This window comes from Thermobia domestica, chromosome 7 (assembly GCF_964235325.1).
Source record: "Thermobia domestica chromosome 7, izTheDome1.hap1.1, whole genome shotgun sequence".
NCBI lineage: Eukaryota > Metazoa > Arthropoda > Insecta > Zygentoma > Lepismatidae > Thermobia > Thermobia domestica.
Genome location: NC_137460.1, coordinates 107,282,544 through 107,303,102, shown reverse-complemented (window position 1 = coordinate 107,303,102; position 20,559 = coordinate 107,282,544). Strand labels below are relative to the sequence as shown.

General features: G+C 37.0%; 1 protein-coding gene across 2 annotated transcripts in view; it reads right to left on the bottom strand.

Annotated features, from left to right (window-relative positions):
• Positions 1-699: 699 nt before the first annotated feature.
• Positions 700-20,559, bottom strand: part of LOC145690308 (L-threonine ammonia-lyase-like) — an 81,959-nt gene continuing 62,099 nt past the window's right edge. For both annotated transcript variants that reach the window (XM_081765086.1, XM_081765085.1), the window contains exons 7-10: positions 17,780-17,935; positions 14,062-14,198; positions 5,076-5,301; positions 700-1,100 (exon numbers count right to left, since the gene is read on the bottom strand). In XM_081765086.1, the coding sequence (XP_081621212.1) occupies positions 966-1,100; positions 5,076-5,301; positions 14,062-14,198; positions 17,780-17,935 (654 nt within the window). In that variant the 3' untranslated portion in view covers positions 700-965. The remainder of the gene's footprint in view (positions 1,101-5,075; positions 5,302-14,061; positions 14,199-17,779; positions 17,936-20,559) is intronic.

Genomic DNA, 20,559 nt, shown 5'->3' with positions numbered 1-20,559 from the left:
AATGTCAATCACCTCTTCTACCAATGGGAGGGGGTAATTTATGCCCACAAAACTTAAAATAGCAAAGTTATGAGACACCCTAACGTGAAACACTCAAAATGGAACAATACAAGGAATAAGACTAACCGCCAAATTCCGAAAAGGCAGAATACTGCTGTTTATTATACTGCCATCTAGGAGTAACACTACTATAGCACGGCCAACAAGAGATGGTCTCTGACGTTTCTTACTAGATGCGGTGGGACATTGCAGCCCCTACTTTGATACCAGTGTTACCAACCACGATCACTCTGTCTTATACTATTAATTAAATTGCCACTACAATTGCACCGAAAAAAACCTTGACGCGCGAGTAGTGGCAATGTCACTGCGAGCTGTCAGAGACGTTCTCTTACTGGACGCACTATAAATGTCTGTCACATCTCCTAATAATTGTGCCCAGCAACTTAAAATAGCCAATTTTATCAGGCACACTAACGTTCAATTTGAACCACCATGAGTTACACGTTTTAGGTAAATATGTTGAGCAATGATCATTAACATATTTTTCTACAATTTTAAAGAAACGATTAGAAGAGTAATTACAAAAAATAATACTGAGGTGGGCACAAAGTATCCCCCCTTTTGATAGTCTTTTGGGTTAAAATTCGAAAGTTAATTGTCTTCATGTTAACAATATCTAGAAATATCACTTTGGGTATCAAAACACGAAGTTATGATGTTCTTAAAAATTTATTGTAGTTTTGAATTGTTTCTGTAGTAATATTTACAAAATGTGTTTTTCCAGATTGAAATAATTTATCTAGGTACAGATGGCATCTCCCGTCGTAGCATTCATAAGAAAGAAAAAAAAAAAGCTCTTTCGTAGGAAAATTACTTCAGCTTGAAATCCACTAGTAAAATTTTGAAATGTATTTCATGAAAATAAATTTCTGTCTTAAACTTTGTTAATCTAATCGTAAAATTCAGTATCTGGAAAGAACAGGTAGGACAGCAGGTGTTGGAAACTCATAAAAGTAAGATGAGTTATATCTTATTGATATATCCCTTTTCACCTTCTCAGCTTGATCTGCATCAGCGGTTTCTATGATCAGTTTCACCTACGAAGAAATTAAGAAAATATTAATAATAATAAATCTGCGTACGGTACTTATTCTGTCTAAAACCAAAATTAAAATATTAAATATAATAAATAAAAAAATATTAAGAAGAACGGGACACTGGGCAAACTTTTATAATTTGACAGTCAACGTAAGTGTAACCATTGTTATGCCGTCATTCCTGCAAGGGAGGAAGAAGTCTCTGGCTTTTTAACTTTTTAACTGCCAATGACGATTTAACTCGTCATGAGAATTTCGTTTGTATTTGCAGCCTGACGACTACATTCGTCATAATAAAAGTCGTATTGGGCGTGACGAATTAATACTATCGTATTCGGCATGACGTGGAACGTGAAACTCAAAGATTTCATTTCATTTCGTAATATGTATTTTGAACAAATTTATTTCCTATTTAGATGCAACTTTCTCACTCGGAAATTCCCCAGTTAACGGGTTAAAATGACCAGAGATTTATTTATTTAACTTTGCGCTAATTTTAATGTTTACTTTATCTTTCAATATTTAACAGGAACCAAGACTAAGAGCACCGACTGTCTCTTTAATGTTGTGAATTCCCTAAAAATAAAATCTGAAACTTTTACCGTCTCGTTTGTGTTTTTCTCAGCTCACCAGAGGACTTTTTATTTTAAGACAATCTGTTTTTAAAAATGGGACGTCTGGTCATACTATTACACGTATAACAAACTTTTCTAACAGTTTCTTAAGTAATAAACACTTTTGTCTATCTTATTCTGAATCTCAAACTTACGCCATACGTATAACACGTTGACAAAGCTAGTCAACTTTGTGTTTATGAAATGGCCAAATAACAAGTATAAAGTTTCTCAGTGGTTTAAACCTCATTATTGTCACCAAAGATTGTTTAGAAAGTAGCTAAAACCAGATTTGTTTTAAAATTTGCTGGCTAATAATTTAATTTGTAGGAAAATTAAGATTAAGTTGTTTATCGTAGTAAAAAGCTCTAGATATAGTGAAATTGGTCAGTCATCAAACTAATAATCAATAGTTGTTGAATACGTGATGTTGATATGGGTATAGGGTTAAAATATCTGTGTTTCTTTGATCTGTTTTCGTTATTCTAAATTTTAAAACTTAAACCACTTCGCTAGTAAAAGTATCACTGGTAATGTTGACTGTACGTATGACGTGCACTACAGGCAGTTCGACGGAAATTTTAAACTTCAGAAATCACAATTGTATGTAAAAAGCATAAAGAAGTATTTTTTGTTCACACCTCCTCGACATTTGTCGTGGTTGCTTCCTCTTATGAACGGCCCTGGACAGCTATTACCTACACCGGATTCAATTTATAAACCAAATTTGCGGATGCCCTAATGCACCCATCCGAGAATTGCGTTACTGTGAGCGCTTCCTTGAAGCAAAAGAAACAAGACTGCAAAAAACTCAACCTGAAGATACACACAAAGATCACCTTAAAGCTGCCATCGACTTTTGGGAAGCTGTAGAAATTCCGACCAACGACCAGAATTGCTGACTAACCCATAAGCAGGCGCACTGGGGTACAACGTACCCCATTCTTAGTGTTTATAGTGTGGCAACATTGTTTGTGTAGGTTTCGAATTTATGTTCGAAGTATTTGTTCATTGTTGTCTGACAATTGAGCTGATGCAGTCCAGTTTGTTTCATAGCAGTTGGATTGGTTACAGTTATTGGTTGAATGCGAATGTTTTTTTTTATTATTATTTGAAATATTTCGCTGATTACATATAACATTAATTTCAATTATAATTACAATAGTTAATGAAGTGAACTACGGTGCTTCTTACTAGTTACAACTTGGATACTCCCTTAATATTTCGTGAAGCCGCCTTAGAACTTTATCAGGCTTCCATTCGTCTTGGCACACTATTAATGTATGCATGTACTGTGTCCTGCATATCACAATTAGTTTATAATTTGGCCAATTTTTGTCGTAATTTCTTGTTTTGTCACTTCTCTTTTCAGTGGTTCTCAAACATTTTCTACGGGATTTATATTGGGGGAATTGCCCGCCCAGGGTAATAGAGGGACATTTTCTATATGTAGAAACTGATCTTGTGGTATGGATTGGTGATTCATCCTGCATGAAAGGGAACGGTTCCCCATTTGGGAACCATTCTTTTACTTGAGTCAGCAAAATTACTCCTCGCTTCATCGTTCCTTGAATAGCACACAGACGTCTGGTAATTATTTGCCACTAATTAGAGACCAAATCATAACTTTTGTCAGATGTTTTACAGTACACAGAACACAATCATTATTGTATTTTTCACCTGAAGGTAACCATATTTCAAATATACATTCGCCATTAAAGCAGAAAAATCTCCAAAAATGCAAATATGTATCTTTGTGAGCTGTTGCATAAAGAAAACGTTTGCGAATCATGGCAGAGGTTAATTATGGCTCCTTAGCAGGTCTGCGTGCCTTCAGATTCATATTTAAAAAAGCCGACGCATTACTGTTCTTTCAGAGGCTGGAATACCACTATTTTCAAGTTTCTGTTTTTGTTTAAGTTTCTTTACACTTACAAATCTATTCCTCAGGCAAATGCTCTTCAAGTAGCATAAATGTCTTGGGGCAAAAATTGTTTTGCGTCCAAATTTGCTCATTCTTTGTGGCTCACATGGTTCAACAGTCATTTTTGTTCCTAATTTGCCTCAGTCACATCAGATCTTTGAAAAATCTCTCGATTCGAATACATTTTAGTTTGTATTAAAGTTTTTATTTCAGCAATCTTTCTCGGCGTCACGTTACTTCTTTCCCCCATGATGATAAACGATACTACTTTGCTTTCCGAAACACGCCTTTTTTTCAACTCAGTTTGAATTTAACTACGGCATGTTCGTACAACAACAATGATATTCAATGTTGTCGGTACTGTTTGTAATAATAGTACTCCCGCCCTCTCTTTTTCGATAATACAATCTTCTTCCATTACAACGATCAAAGTACAGCCGCAAAGAACTCAAGAAACATTCTGCATACTACCAAATAAAAGCGAATATTAAAGTGTTCCTTGTTTCAAATAAGGCAGTTAATGCATACATTACTTTGCGTTATTATTATTATTATTATTATTATTATTATTATTATTATTATTATTATTATTATTATTATATTTTTTACCATATGTGCTACGGTTCAAATAACGTACTGGGAACTTTTAAGTTAACCATTGGTCATATTTGCCTATTTTCATTCAAAATCAACATTTTCGAAAAAAAATGAAGGTGCTTCTAAAAATTATGACAAGAAACATATACTCGACCGTTATTAAAAATATAATGTATACACATCCCCATATACGTTCGTTGGACTAGAAAGATTGTGAGTGGTGCACAACGTATACTCCCGTAAATGCCTAATTACTTCCTTGTTTATATTGCAAGGATCCTCACATCACAACAGACGCATGTGTCAACTCAACACGTGCTAATGATTATATACAAACTAGCAGATAACAAGCCGACACGAAAGACACCGAGGAACACCGAAAGAAGACGGACCCCACGGAAGGACCCGAAGAGGACAAATAAAAGAAGGACCACCGAGGGACCCGGCATCAGTCGTCCAACTTATCGAATCACCTACCCGCCCTGAGGTCGCACTGGACTAGGGGTACACCTAACCTTCCTAAGGTCGCACTAGACTAGGGGTCATTTCTACAACCAAGCCTCGCGAAGCTGCCTTGAGCTGAGGGGGCTATCCTTCCAGACTCACCGATCTGGCAGGTACCTTGGAGACTGCCTTGAGAGAAGGGGCACTGTGCGAAACACCTATTCTCCTCTACTTGGACATTAACGAGAAAACAGTATTGTGCTCTTTGTAATCAAAGAAGTTTTGGATTTATCAAATTTTATAATAAATTGGTGAAGGGGATAAAATATCGGTCCGTTATTGACTCTACCAATATTGTTTTCAACAGTTAATGAATTATATGTATTGTATTCATACCTCTTCACTAAATATATCAGCATCCGGTGACTCTGGTTCCCTTATAACCTCCTTGATTTGAACACCTAGAGAGGCAACGAAGGTAAGAAGTTCTTCTAGACCTCCTGGGCGATCCGTTACGTTTAGTCTTACTTTTTGGAGTCTTCCAGACATCACTAAGCCTCGCTCCAAGCACTGACCAAGAACAGTTGTATCAATATTGCCACCAGTAAGAACAGCGACAACTCTTCAAGGGGAAGTACAAAAAAGAATAGCACAATTAACATTTTATATTAAATTACTTCTTTATATTTGAGAGTAAATATACATTAAGAAATAAAAGTTTTTCTATCGGTTAAAGCTAGCTAGCTTCATCGGGAACTTTTTAAATTTTCGTAGGACATGAGTCATCCACTACTTTTAATATGACTTCCTATACTTGCTCTCTATCTTACAAATAATTTAAATTACTCGTTCTAGATTCATACAATAATTCAGTAGTAGCCAATCGTCCATTACCATTTCTTTCTTCAGATAACTCTTTAAGATATCGGCCAGTGATAATGGTGGCTTTCTCATACGAATTTGTCCATTTATTTCATATTGAAAGTTTTGTTCCATTGGTTGATTGAAGTTTAATGGAGACGTCAGTAGCGAGATTATTAAAATGTAACACAATCAGCACAATGCCCAACACAAGCTGCACATTAAAAAATTCTAATAACACTTCTAAAACACAGGGGATGGACAAAAATATGAAAATACCTGAAAAATTGTACATTACCTTTATTGAAAGCGACTAGGATCACCTTTACCACAGAGAACGGTCTGCAGTTGATGGGGGAATGAAGAAACACAGGTCATGTATGGTTGTCAAAGGGATGTTGTACCATTCTTCCGCCACAGTAGCTGCAAATTGTAGAGACGACGGCGGTGGGTAGCGGGCTTGCAACTTCGTCTCCAAAACTAACTACAAGGGCTCAATAATATTGAGAACTGGCGATTGAGGATACCATGACAGATGTGACTTCTTTGTGCTCATCAAACCAGTCCTGGACTATGTCAGCTATATGAACAGGGGCTCTGTTATCTTGAAAAACGGCATTACCATCTGGAAACAAAGTTTGCATCATGGGTTGCAGCTGGTCATTCAAAATTATTACTTAGTCCTTGGAAGTGGCATATCCATGCACAGTGATGATGGGTCCGGCAGAATACCAGGATATGGCTGCCCAAATCACACTCAACCACCGCCATACTTTACTCTTTGTAACAGACAGTCTGTATTGTACACTTGTGCTGGCGTTCTCCACACATAAAATGAGCCAGCAGTTGGAAACAATGTAAAAGAAGACTCACTCGACCAGATGCCAGTTTTCCACTATTCTATTGTCCACTTTTTTATGGGCGTTGCACCACTGTCTCCGTATAGCAGCATGGTTAGCAAAAGAAATGGCTACGTCTTTTATACCAGTTGTTTCATATTTTGTCTATCCCCTGTATGTATAATAACATCTACCCATTAAGAGAACAATAACAAAACATTGATGATAATAACAACAATAATGGAAACTGAAACAGAGGTCATGAAAAGGAGAAAGGAGTAAATAACAACACGTAAAATATGTAACAAGAAAATGATTCAAAAACAGCAATTAGATTCTACAGAAAACTCGTTAACAGACAAGTACCTAAAAGAAAATTCCTCAGGGCACGTAAACTATTCCAATTGTATGAAGAAAAGCAAGAATACAGTCACTAAAGACGGCATTATCATCCAAAACCTAATGAGGATACTTATGTAGTCCTAAACGTTCTCTAGTTCTGAGTATTCTGGGCATTCTACAAGTCGAATTAGTGATGGGCAAACCAATTCACCTCTGAGATTGCCGCTCAATAGTTCGCTCACTAAAATGAATCGGTTCATTTGAACGGCTCAGTGACTCACTTATATTTTTACAGCGGGGAGAGGGGGAAGTTAAAAACTAAAATTGTATTATCAGACTAAATGCGTTATATGTAACAAATTTAAAAGGTGTAACTCCAATTTTAGATTACAAGCATACTGATATTAACAAATTTAACTTTTAAAAAATCACAGGAAGTTTAGACTAATGCAAATTATAATTAACAGATGTAATATACACAAAAATGCAATTCAGATAGAAAATGCACATACAAATTAGATTAAATAAAAGTACTATTATTAAGTGTGAAAATACATCACCAATAAAAAAAGCTATATACAAATTACAGCCTAAACGAATCAAAATGCACAATTCAAAATATTACAACTTTAGACTCAATGCTACAGCAATACAATTTTAGAATTACTGCAAAATTGTTACAATTGTAAACTCAATGCCAAAAATATTATAATTTTATTACTACATCGTGAGAAACTAAATTTTTCCTAAAAATGTTGGCCACCTCTTAGAATACACATTTCAATCGAAGTAATGAGTTCCCCCGTGGTCAAGCGGCTAGCGTACGCGCCTTTCTCGGTGGAAACTCATGTGGTTCGGGTTCCATGTTAATAAGTAGTTCCACGTCTCACATAGCCTCGCTGTTGAAATGAAATGAAATATTTTAGTTTAACTTCCCATGATTATGCCGTATGCTAAAGAGGATGTTGATTAAAGCAACTGAATGATGATAGAAGCATTGGTAGAATGAGAAAGTGAGAGTAAACGGAGTACTCTGAGAAAACCCACGGATATGATATTGTCCACCACAAACTTACTTGGCCGGGGATCGAAGGAGAGACCTCACGCAGCAGAGGCAAGCATTTTACCACTGAGCTACCGTGCTTCGCTACTGAAAAGAACGCTAAACTCAAAATCAAATCAAATCAGGCCCGTAGTCAGCCCAAAAATGTAGAGGGTCCGGTAGATGTTAAGGAGAGCGATCCAACCATATTATAGTTCATCCCCATATTATAGGTCATTTGCAAGCCTTCCGTGAAAATTTTAGGAGGCGACAGTAAAAATTTAGAGGTGGCCCGGCTCCCTTGCCGCAAGTGAATACGAGCCTGAATCAAATCAAAGAAACACAATAAAAACTGAATTTGAAGTAGGTATTAACTTTATCCAAAAAATCAATTAAACGGTTCAACTGTTTTCCCGTGACGTGATTACAAGATTCTTGTAATTTTTATATAATAGATTTATTGTGTCAATAATATAATATTGTAGTATAAGTACAGAAAACATTAGCAGGAGCATCGGTCCCACCCATTCCAATCCTGTGTGCTTCCATATAATTCAGTTGTGTTGTAGATTCAACTTACAGGAAATATGTTTTGAATTTTGTACATCACAGCTTTGGAATTTACATATATATTATACAAGTATCTTAAAATACCCGTAAGTAGACCTTCGTTATTTAAGCTGAAATTACCTTTTGTAACGAAAATAATTAACTGAGACAGTCAGAATCAATTCTATCCTATTATAAAATATAGGGCCTATTTAAAATTTACTGTAATTATTACGAATTTATTTCAATTGCATAAGCTTATTTTAACATAACATTGCCCTTAAGAATTGTATAACACATACAGATCTGTTCAAATTATTAGACTCAACATTCAGCTTCTGAATATTTTACTGTTCTTACAATATAACGTAAGAAAATACGTTCGAACTTAGTCCAAATTCGTAACTCTGTCCTAATTTCTAGTGGGTGTGGCATATGCTTTTCAATGTCAATAAACAAACGCGTACGAAGCATTCAAATATACGGTAATTACTATAAAGTGTGTATATCCGAATTGGATACAAAAAATGAAATGGAATACTTACAAGAAAATTTTCTCACACAATGAGTAATATTTCTTATGAAATCCCTTATTCTTTATTTGTCTTTTATCCTTTGTGGCATCCTATGTACGAATTAGCACATTTTGCATTCAAGAAAGCATCATAATACCACAAATTGTTGATCTTCTTAATTAATTGAAGTTTGGTTCTAATGCGCTTCTTCTCTACCTTTTCTTTCATGAAGCTCCAAAAGTTTTCAACCGGGTTCATATCAAGACTAGTGCCTGGCCACGGAAGAACACTAATTTCGTTGTCCTCGAAAAATTTTGTCACAGCTTTGGCCCGGTGGGACGGGTCTCCATCATGCATAAATATGAATTGTACGTCGTCAAACCAGAGTGCAGTCTGGGAAAGCAGTTCTTCTTGAAGAACTTGTAGGTATTGGTCGTGCTTCGTCAGCAGTCCAATATTTTAGGCCTCGTGCATATTCCAGGCGCTTCTTTGCCATGATTGAAGTAGACTCTAATTTTTGTTTTCTTTCTTGACCGTGTGTTTTTACTCCCTAGGCACAAACAATCCTTCGAACACTTTCAGGCCAAATGTCTGCGCCATATTCAGCCATTTTTATGCTTAAGTCTATTAGAAATTGCACTTCTGTTTCCCAAAGCCAATCTTTTTAGTTTTCTGGGCGATAGCGATAGCTTTGGTTTTCGCCCACACTTCCCGACCATATTTTGGCTCTTGTTCATTTCAGCAGAGATTCTACTCACAGATTGTTGTTCTATCCTAACTCTACTAGCAATGTATTGCCGTGTATATCTTATTTCCACCAGAAGTATTTTGTTAACTTCCAATTTACGCAGAGAAAGGTCTTTTGCTTTTCCCATTATGCTGCAATTACAGGACTACACAAATTAAAAGATTGATACACGAAACACTTCACGATCATTTTAAACTGGTCCATTCGAACTGTTGAACGCTTTGGATGTCGTTAACTTCTTATGACAGCAACCACAACACTTTAGACTGTAAGTTGTTGATAAAAACCATACAACCGAAATACCACTTTCAGAATCCCCCCCTTCTCTTACTAATACCATCTGCTGTTCAACGGTGATATCACCACTTCAACTGTACAGTAAACAAATGAGGGATCCTATATTAGTTGTTTAACCATTAAATTAAACGTTCTAGAACTCTGAAAGTAGGACTCCTACATCAATTTTGCATTTTTCGAGCGTGAGTCTAATAATTTGAACACATCTGTAGTTTTGTACAAAAATAACAGTTGCACAATATTGATGTACGAACAAACGCAGAGTGACTAATCAGTTCTTTTCTCTTCTGTTGGTGAACTGTGCATTCTCGTTCTCATTAATTTCTCAAATGAATAGCCAATTGTCTTCGTGCGATTGCAAGAGCAGATCCAGGGAAAAGAAAAGAACCGGCTCTTATGGGCTCACCTACTCCCTCATTCTGCAAATTCGCTTTTAATTGATAGTTAAAAGTTAGAACTTTATATGATATATAAAATATCAATGTGAGTCCAACTGCACTATTAAAGTGCTAAACCTTTACAGTGTTGGTACTCTTTTTAATTTATTCATGCCAGAGGTGCACATACACTATGACAACGCACGTTTGTCGAACTCGACTAAAGAGGTGCTCGCCGCAGTGAGAACCAGCGAAACCATCCGTCCAAAACAACAACTGATTGAACCAACCAAAAAGATTGAAAAGCAATAGAGCGGTTCGTGAGTGAGCGACGTACAAGATTCATGTTATCCAAACATAGTCACTCCTAAAGAACCGTGGCTTCCAAAGAACAGTGGTTCAAAAAGAATCACCACTCCTGAAGAATCATGACTCTCGAAGAACAGTGACTCCTTAAGAACCACGACTCCAGAAGAATCACTACTCCCAAAGAACAACGGTTCCCAAAGAACAATGACTCCCGAAGAACAACGACTCTCGAAGAATCGTTGCTCATTTCTAGTGAACAATGACTCACTGACTCATCCAAAAAGGTCGGTCAGAAGAACCGACTCACTCGCGAGCGGTACATAACTATGTAGAATAGTCAGTGGAAAAATACAATATTCACAATACGATGGTTAGTGCCACACACTAAATAGACATGAGTGACATGAGAGCATCGATACGTAAATGTGTAAGGATCACTTTATCTTGGCGACTAGTACGTGATGACGGCTAGTAATTATCCAAAGTAGATTTAACTATGTTGATTTTATTTTCGTTTGCCTTGTTTTAATCCGCTTACCAATGAAAGCGTATCCTTAGGGCGAAATACCTAAAGAGAGCCAAGCATGGGAGAGAGTGTTCCAGTGCAATACTTACCAATTATGGCTGCTGAGTCAGCACGAACTTTTTCCTGGATACCGACATGCAACGGCACCCAGCACACAACGACTACAGAGTTCTGTTACTGCATCTGATGAGATCTCTCAAATGGTCTTTAGTGAAGACATTCCGCAAGTTTGTAATAACGCTTCGAGAATCAGTGCAGTTAAGTACAAAACGTGGCAAAAGTTAAAGAGAATGATCGACGGCATGCTTAATTGCTGTTGTTTCAGCAATAAATACTAAACACAGGCGATATACAGACTAAATTCTGAACTGAAGGGTTATGCCGGTTAGGCTAAAGAAGACGGTGATGATGAGAGATGAGTGAAATGATGGAATGAAGAAAGTGGAAGGAAACGGGAAAATCCCGAGAAAACCCACGAGCACGGTGTTTGTCCACCACAACGTCCACACGGCGCGAGCTGGGATCGAACCAGGGATCCCAAGCACCGGAGGTGAACGCTCTACCACTGAGGCACCGTACCCCCCAATGAAAGAAACTGTGCTAATGCAAAAGGCAGTAGTAGCTTGCCGAATTTCCAGGTGATGAACGGTGTGAAATTGTTTCAGCATGGAGGAACAAGCAGATTAATACGCAATACAACCATAGTCTAACTTATACCGAATTAGACTACGATATAATCGTAAAAGAGCATCCCAGGTTGAATGAGAAAATACGCAATAATTTAGCTTAGAGACAATGATATTTAATATTACAAATGTGGGTGCCCATGGTAAGTGACAATCGAAAGCAAAACCGGTTCGCGTCAAAGTATCAGACGAATGCTACCGAAATATAAGTGTAGATCAATAAGGCAAGTTCATTGGCAGCAGAATTGGACACTGAACTTTTTGGCCAGAAAATCGAATACTTGCCTCGTTCGACCAGCGAACAAAACGATTTAACGTCAGTTGAAGCTTTCAAGTAATTCCGCGAATGTACTAATCCTAACATTTTGAATGTAGGAATTTATCGTGATGACTCATAGTCTAAAGTATGTACTGTGGTCGAATTGTTGAAAATCGTTTATTTTGTTAATCGAGTAGTTGAAAATCGTATAGTTTGGCAGTTCACCGTGAAACGTTTTCCCTTATTACAATATTTCTTCCTCACAAACTAAAAAAAATTAAACAAATTTTCCAAATTAAAAATTTTTAAACAAAAAAATCCAACCTCCTCTGGTATTGCTAGAGAGTTGCGGATGGTGATGATATGTTCTCTTGAAACGCAGAATCCGTTACTGAAAATCGCTTGTTGCTATCTATTGCCGTTTTTACTTTATTGCAATCAACATTAAAATCCAAAATGGTTGATTTTTAGCACTTCCAGTTTGAATAAGGGTTTTTTTTTTTTTTGGAAGGAAACGGAACCTATTCTTGGGACTTTGGATCGATTGCAAGTAACCATTTACAGCTCTTCTCTATGCAAAGCAATATTTCAACCGGAAGTACTAGTAAGGTTGAACCACTTCCGGTTTCTGTAGAGTTTAGGAGGTGATGATATATTCTCCTGAGACGATGAACCAAGTGCAAAAATCGCTTGTTGCTTTCAATTACCACTTTTCATTTATAGCTACAAATATTGAAACCGGAAATGGTTTATTTACATCCGAAAGTACTAATAAATTTCAACCATTTCCGGTATTAGCAGAGTGTTGCAGATGATGATCATTTGTTTGCTTGAGACGCTTAATCGATTGAAAAAGAAAGTTGTCACTCTTACCGGTTTTGTTCTACGGTGGTAAAGTTGAAACTAGAAGTACCTAATATCAACCAGTTACAGTTTGAATAACAAGTTAGTGCAGGATATGGTATCTATTCTTAGGATGCTGTATTGATTGCAGAGAAACGCGTCCTGATATCTTATATCATTTCTACTCTGACCTGTCGACAGAGAGGCAAATAGACAGACGGACGGACATACAGAAGATTGATAAATATATACTGCCCGATTTTAGACCTTATCCCTGCTCGTAGAATCGACCGATCCGAATGATACAAATAGCAGGAGAAATCTAAAGGACTCTAGTGTTGCGCCAAACTTGCATGTATATGGTGTGTGCATCATCGCTCTGAACGTCAATCGGTTTTGGGAGGGCTACATAGTAGCACTTTTCCACGGCAAGTTTCCCGTGACACAGATTGAAAAACAGTGCAGGAAAATGGATGTGCATTGAGGTCAATAATAATCAAGAACATAAGTAATCGACATATAATAAACACCACGATATTCCAGTACTTCATTCATCTAGTAAGGGAAGTTGAAAGCGACCTGTACTGTGGTGAATTTACCTGTAGCTCGAGTGCTTACGCCAAATTGTCCTGCAAGAAAACCCGTTACTTCCTATAGAATGTGTAATGAAAAGACGTTTGCACATGACACAGTTAACTGAATTTTGCGGGTTTGGCCTATTGAAGAGAGCACTTGCATCTCGTCGTGTCACCACTGTTTGTGGTCTCTGGAAAGCATGCCAGAAGGAGTAGCTCGCGATTCCCCGTTCCTGTGCTTCATCGGTGCCTCCTGTAATGGTAGTTGCGGTGCAGTGCTACTGCCAAGACACCTGATGATCACATGGAGGGCAACCGATTGTAATCCTGTGGTTTTTCCTAGGGTCGCTGAGACGTTAAATTCGGACACGTATACACGGATCAATTTTCCGTAGCTTGAAGACTTCCGAGATTTATGCATATCACTCTTTCAAAGTTTAAAAATACGACGATTCAGTCAGATGTTTTGTTGGGGTTTTGATCTCAGCTTTGCAGCCATATGTCGCTACTAAACTAGGCAATCTACAAGAGTACTGATAAGGATAAAAATTAAACTCAGGAAGCTTTTTATCTTAATTTCTTCCTTATGATAAGATCTATCTATATACACTTACTTTTTATCTCTGAATTCAGTCAATTGGCCAGCCAAGATAGCAGCAATAGACACCGCACCAGCTCCTTCTACGATTGCCTTCTCATTTTCTACAAGCCTCAATATAGCCAAAGGTATCCATTCATCCTTCACTACAATCTAAGAAAATATAGACAAAATAGAACTTATTTTGTTACGAGAAACCGAAAAGCATATATTTAATTCTTAGACTAAGGAATGATTTCTTCTTTCGTTCTTTTCCCTCTATTTTTGATTTTCCTTATTTTAACATTTCTACTTTAATTCTCCGAGGCTACAGAACAAAATAATGATAAAGAACAAAATGAGAGAATAAAAAAGTGGAAGGAAACGAGAGAACTCCATGAGAATCCACGCCCATGGTGTTTGTCTATCATAAAGTCTACTTTCTGTTAGTAGGATTCAAGAGTAATTGATGATATTAATGAAGAACGTACAGTACCTAAGACAAGTTTTATTTACAACACTTTTATGCTCAAACAATTTAATTAAGCTCCTATTTAAATTACTATGGAGAGCCATTATTCTGTTGTTCAGCATTTACTTTTGGACCAATCAGGGGCACAGTGGTTCAGTAGTAGAGCGCTTACCTTTGGTGTGTAGAATCCATAGCTCGATCCCCGGCCAAGTGAGTTTGCGGTGGACAACACCGTGTCCGTAGGTTTTTTCGGGTACTCCCGTTTCCTTCCTAATTTTCATTCCGTCAATTCTTCTATCTACATTCACTTGCCTTTATTATCCGTCTCCCTTAGCCTGAAGGGTATAAACGTGGGACGTTAAACTGAAACATTTCATTTAATTTTCGTTTCCATAGAGGGGCATCATCTGTGAAGAGCAGGTTGCAATTGCAATCCAAAATCACGTCTCGGACTGAATCTGCTCCCATCTGAGAAGAGAACGAAATCACATTCCTCGATCCAGACCTAATTTTCTTTGCACCACTGTGAACGGCATATCCAATGTGCAAATGCCAACAAAATTCAACGTAATGGCCATCGGGCAAAGATATCATCCTCTCTTCCACCCACTATCTAATTCCATCCACTGTTTGACGTCAGTCCCTTCTTGTGTTTTACAGTGTATCGGTCGTTTGAGTCGATCTGCTGCAGTTGACGTTGGTCAACCACCATCTGATTATGTCCCTTACATTCAACTGCTTCGTGTTGGGGAAGTAAATGCATTCGACGCTACGGCTAAACTGATATCACGCGCCTAAACACGTGTGCATATGTGGAAGTTGCCTAGGAACATGTTGTCAAGCTTTTATTCATTTCCATCATCCACGTAATATTTTGTGTTGCTTTATCTATCTCGTCTTTAATGTTTTGCACACCATTGTACGTACTTTGACTGTCCGTATGTCCGTTCGGGAGACACAAAATGTCAAAAACTCTTGATGAATCACAATCAAAATGGTCAAGAAGTAGATTTTCAAAACTTAGATATCGAGTTCGTTGATGGAGTCCAAGATATGGACAATCAAATGTCAGTTTCCCTTTCTATTCCTATAGAAGTAATTATGTATACCATCTTTGTGATAGACTGTCTGCAATGCAATTGAGATTACCTGATTATTATAATGGTCAGGATGCAAATATACTAATATGTCCGTGGAATACAATGCTAAAATGGATCCAAATAACTCTCTACTTCATAAATCTTTAATCGGAAATGAAATGAAACGAAATATTTGAGTTTTACGTCCCACAGTTATGCTGGTTAGGCTAAAGGAGACGGTGATTATGAGAAATGAGTGAAATGGTGGAATGAAGAAAATGGGAAGAAACGGGAGAACTCCGAGAAAACCCACGAGCACGGTGTTTGTTCACCACAAAGTCCACACGGCGCGAACTGGGATCGAACCAGGGACCGCAATCACCGGAGATGAACGCTCTACCACAGAGCCACCGCGCCTCCCATAAATCTTTAAAGCGTTAAACTTTTTTAATTTTCAAATATTCATTAATCTTAAAACTGTACTTCTTTGAATTTGAGTTAAAATGCTATATCAATACTATCTATCTATCTATATCTATACCTATATCTATACACACACACACACACACATACACACACACACACACACATATATATATATATATATATATATATATATATATATATATATATATATATATATATATATATATATATATATAATCCTAGGTTTGATAACATTTAGCTTGTTAAAGAGTTTGGTTTACCCAAAAACAAATCAAATCTTTTCACGTGCTGTACACAGTGATACTGTTACTTGTTGTAGCATGTATAGAATATAATGGACTGTTCACCTAACATTTCTTAATGATATTTAAAGCAGTGAATGTAAAATGAAATGTTTTATCCCTGTATTAGATTATAATTTCCAATCAACATTTCAATTTTGAGTTTTTGTGCTTTCTTGAATTTATTCTTCCATGGAAACAATCCTTTCTCACTTACCGCATCCTTAATTTGAACCTAAATTGCAAACTAATAACGGTAGACGCTGCCATACAAGCATTATTCGTAGCCTACAAATAATAGTGAATACAAATAAATTATTGTATATGCAATATTGAATTACTATAAGATGTATGAAATTATGTGCTAAAATAAAAAAGATAAATTCTGAAACAGTCATGCAACAAATTTTTGTTAAATTAAAATGGTGTCCCTTCGCAAATTTTTCGAATCGCGAAAGCTGGTTTGGCTAGTTGAAGCTTTGCCCATCCACTTTTGTTCTGTTTTAGCTTTTCAATAAGACCAGCACTAATTCTGGAAATCGTACACTGATTAGCACTAATTCGACACTAATTTCTGGCTCAAAAAGTTTTGGATTCAGATAAAAGAATTGGGCTAGTGTGAAGTTAACCCAGACATTTCTGTTGTGCCGTAACTTCTCAACGAGACCAGCACTATCTCTGGGAATCGGGCACTAATTCGCATTAATTCCTGGCACGAAATTTTCTCGACTCAGAGAGAATGGTACACGGGAAACGTTCCCTTTCAAGTCATGAAGGGTTACATGCGCCATAATTCATGTGTGCAACTGTAGATACAGACTTTATACCGATCCTGTGAAGTATATAATTCATATCCTAATTAGCATGGCGTATGTGTGTATGAGATGACCATGATGTATGCATACGTCCTAATCATCTCCATCAATATTCTACTGTTACTGCAAATTTAGAAGTAACAATGCGTTAGGTTCTTCGTTAAAATCTTGATTTTATCTTTAAAACTTTACCACTGCTATTCCCTATCAACTGTGATCTCCATCATTTACTTCTTTATCATACTACATATCAGACCCTCTAAAATACAGTTTCTTCCCAACTAATGCTGGGCCCGTATTGACCAGAAGTTCAGCCAAGCCGAAGACAGGAGGAGGCACAAGAGGATGCGAAGGGAGAGGGATGAATGAATGGATCGGGTGTCTTATTGTTAGTCAGAGCGTTGAAGAGTCCTCGGCCTAACACATGCTCGAGTGAATATGCGGTACGGGGTTTTGTTCCATTGCTCACAGAACTGAAACTCAGCTCGAGGGCCCTGTCCTCTGGTCTATATACGGCCGACTTAATGTTAAAACAACAATAATTCGCAAAATGTTGTCCCTCTTACGACACTAGTTTTGGAAAAAGAAGTGTCTCATGTTGCTAGTATAAAATCATCTTCAGTGATACGGTACCAAAATTACCACTGAGATGAATGCTTACCAACTTGTCAACGAGAGGCGCTGCTGTTGCAAATGAGTTGAAACCAGAGACAGGAACTGCCAAACCGTCAGCCAACGTCCGATCGGGTGGTGTGTAAATTGGTGCGCCATTCTGCATAGCATTATAGAAGCTCGGACATTTATCTGACTCTACTCCCTGCAAATAATAATCCATTACTTACACATAAATTGAATTTAGTTATTAATTTTAGTCCAGTATAGCTTAAATGAACATATTGATTGTTTAGGCTGTTTAAGGTTTAAGAAATTTCACTGAAATGTTCGTTTTAATGGTCGCAAACTTTGGTTACTATTATTTCTAGATTTTTGTGGGGTTTAACTTAGATTTTCAACAATGAAACAGCAAAAGACGTACTGTCAGAGCATAAGACGTACTCCATCGACCTAACCCTACCATCTTTTCAAATTATTTGTTTAAAAAGGATAAATTTGACAAATAATTTTCTGATGTAGTTTTCACATTCTCTAACATCTCTTAATTTTCTTCTGGAAATTTTTTTAGGTACGATATTTATTTGCATATTATTGTGGTTCTGGCCGAAGTGACTAACTCAAAAAAAAAAAAAAAAAAAATCACAAAGTTATGCACTTCTTCCAATAAGAGGAAGATACGCAAGGTGAAATACATGCCTTTCTAGTATCGTCAGACTAGATACAGCAGGTAACATTGTGCTGCTAAAGATAAAAAACACATGTTATAATATATTTCACAATTTTCTGACAATGTCTTTTAAATTAGAGGACAAAAATAATTGACATTCGTTTAGACAGTACTATTTCCCTCATTTGTGGAATTCCACAAAAATAATCTCTAAAGTTCGTGCATGAAGCAATTTTAAGATTTTCAAAAAATTAATTTCATGGAATTCACATTTCATATGAAGATTTCCTAAAAATTGTGGTGTATATTTCTCCAAACAACTGTTTACTACTTTTCTTCTTTACCAGGCTCCAATTTTAAATAATTTTTCGCAAACATTTATTTATTTCCATCTATTAGTTTTAATTCCTAATTAAAGAATAAAAGTAAACTTATTTCAACTGACGTGAACACATCATATGACAAGATCAACTAACTATTTTTCAACAAGTATACCACAGAACGAAATAATTAAATATAACGCAGGAAGAAATAAATATAGTGTATACTGCTTACATCGAATAGCAGAACATTACAATTTTGCTATTATTTGTTAATATCCAATCACTTGCCTCTCAATATATCCTTTTCGAATAGTTTTTTTTTTTTTTTTTCGGAGAAACAATCCAAGCTTCCCTACTAAGCGAAACTCGTCTCTCTTCACCTATGTCGATCAAAATACCTCGATATACCTTGCTCCTCTGTGACTCTACTTTACCACCATGCCAAACGAATGAGGCAGTGGCAATTAGCTCCTATCGATAAGTGATAATCAAAACCATCCTTTGCTGCCTAATTTGCCTAATTTCTTATTATTGCGTGTATTTTTACTCTCTTTATGTAACCTTAGCAACCATATATGTCCATCCTGGTCACTCAATTATACATCAAATTTTCCAGTATATTTTCAATAAGAAAATGAAATGAAATGAAATCTTTAAGTTTTACGTCCCACGGTTATGCCGGTAAGGCTAAAGGAGACGGTGATAATGAGAGATGAGTGAAATGAAGAAAGTGGGAGGAAACGGGAGAACCCCGAGAAAACCCACGAGCACGGTGTTTGTCCACCAGAAAGTCCACACGGCGCGAGCTGGGATCGAACCAGGGACCCCAAGCACCGGAGGTGAACGCTCTACCACTGAGCCACCGCGCCCCCATTTTTCAATAAGTTTAGGTATTACATTGTCATGGACAACATCAATATTCACACCCATCCGGATAATCAGAAACAAAGTTTCTTCATCACATCTCACACGACAGTCATATTCTTCATATACCTAGACGTTCCAGGCCTATCACTGAAAAAATAGACAGTGATTTCTTCTATTAATCTCTCACAACGACGAACTATTGAGGTCTTAGATTTCATAGGTATTGATCATATTCCTATCGAGCTTTACATCGATCAACCACAGACTCATACTCCTAGAATATTACCAGAACCTTGTCTTATTCCACGCTTATATCAAGCAAAATGGGACGATTATCGATCAACTATCACTATGTTGATCTGACTAAGTTGCTCTCGGGTTTCCTACTACAGAAGATCTTTACAACTGAATCTCAGATATCAACTTACTCCATCCATCATGCTTCTGAACTTCACACACCAACCACTGAAATCTCCAGGAACCAACCATGCTCACCCTTGATTTACTTACCTCTTATAGTCCGTTACAGACTGACAAAGAAAAAGTCAACGCTTTTGCCAACCACCTGCAGACTAAATTCACCCCCCCCTTTCCACTAGATTCTTCCCGGAGACATCCTACTGACCTCCTAAACTTATTATCGCCATATCTACAACCAAGTGAATCACATAACTTATCATCACATAAAAGAAACACCGAATTGTCTTGTCCTTCTTTCCGATATGTATTTTTTTTTCATTCTCTGCGCCGGCTAAATTCCCCCTAATTGGAAGATTTCCTCTACTCTTATGTTTCTTATACCTAACAAACTTCCAGATTTTGTTGCATCTTACCTACATACCCAGATACCATCGTACATAGCAAAATTGTTTAATGTATCATTCACCAGACTCAATTTTCATCTCTCTACAGATACCTGTGTATCTTGCTGGTTCTCGACCTTATTTTAACAACAATCAATTGCTCAGA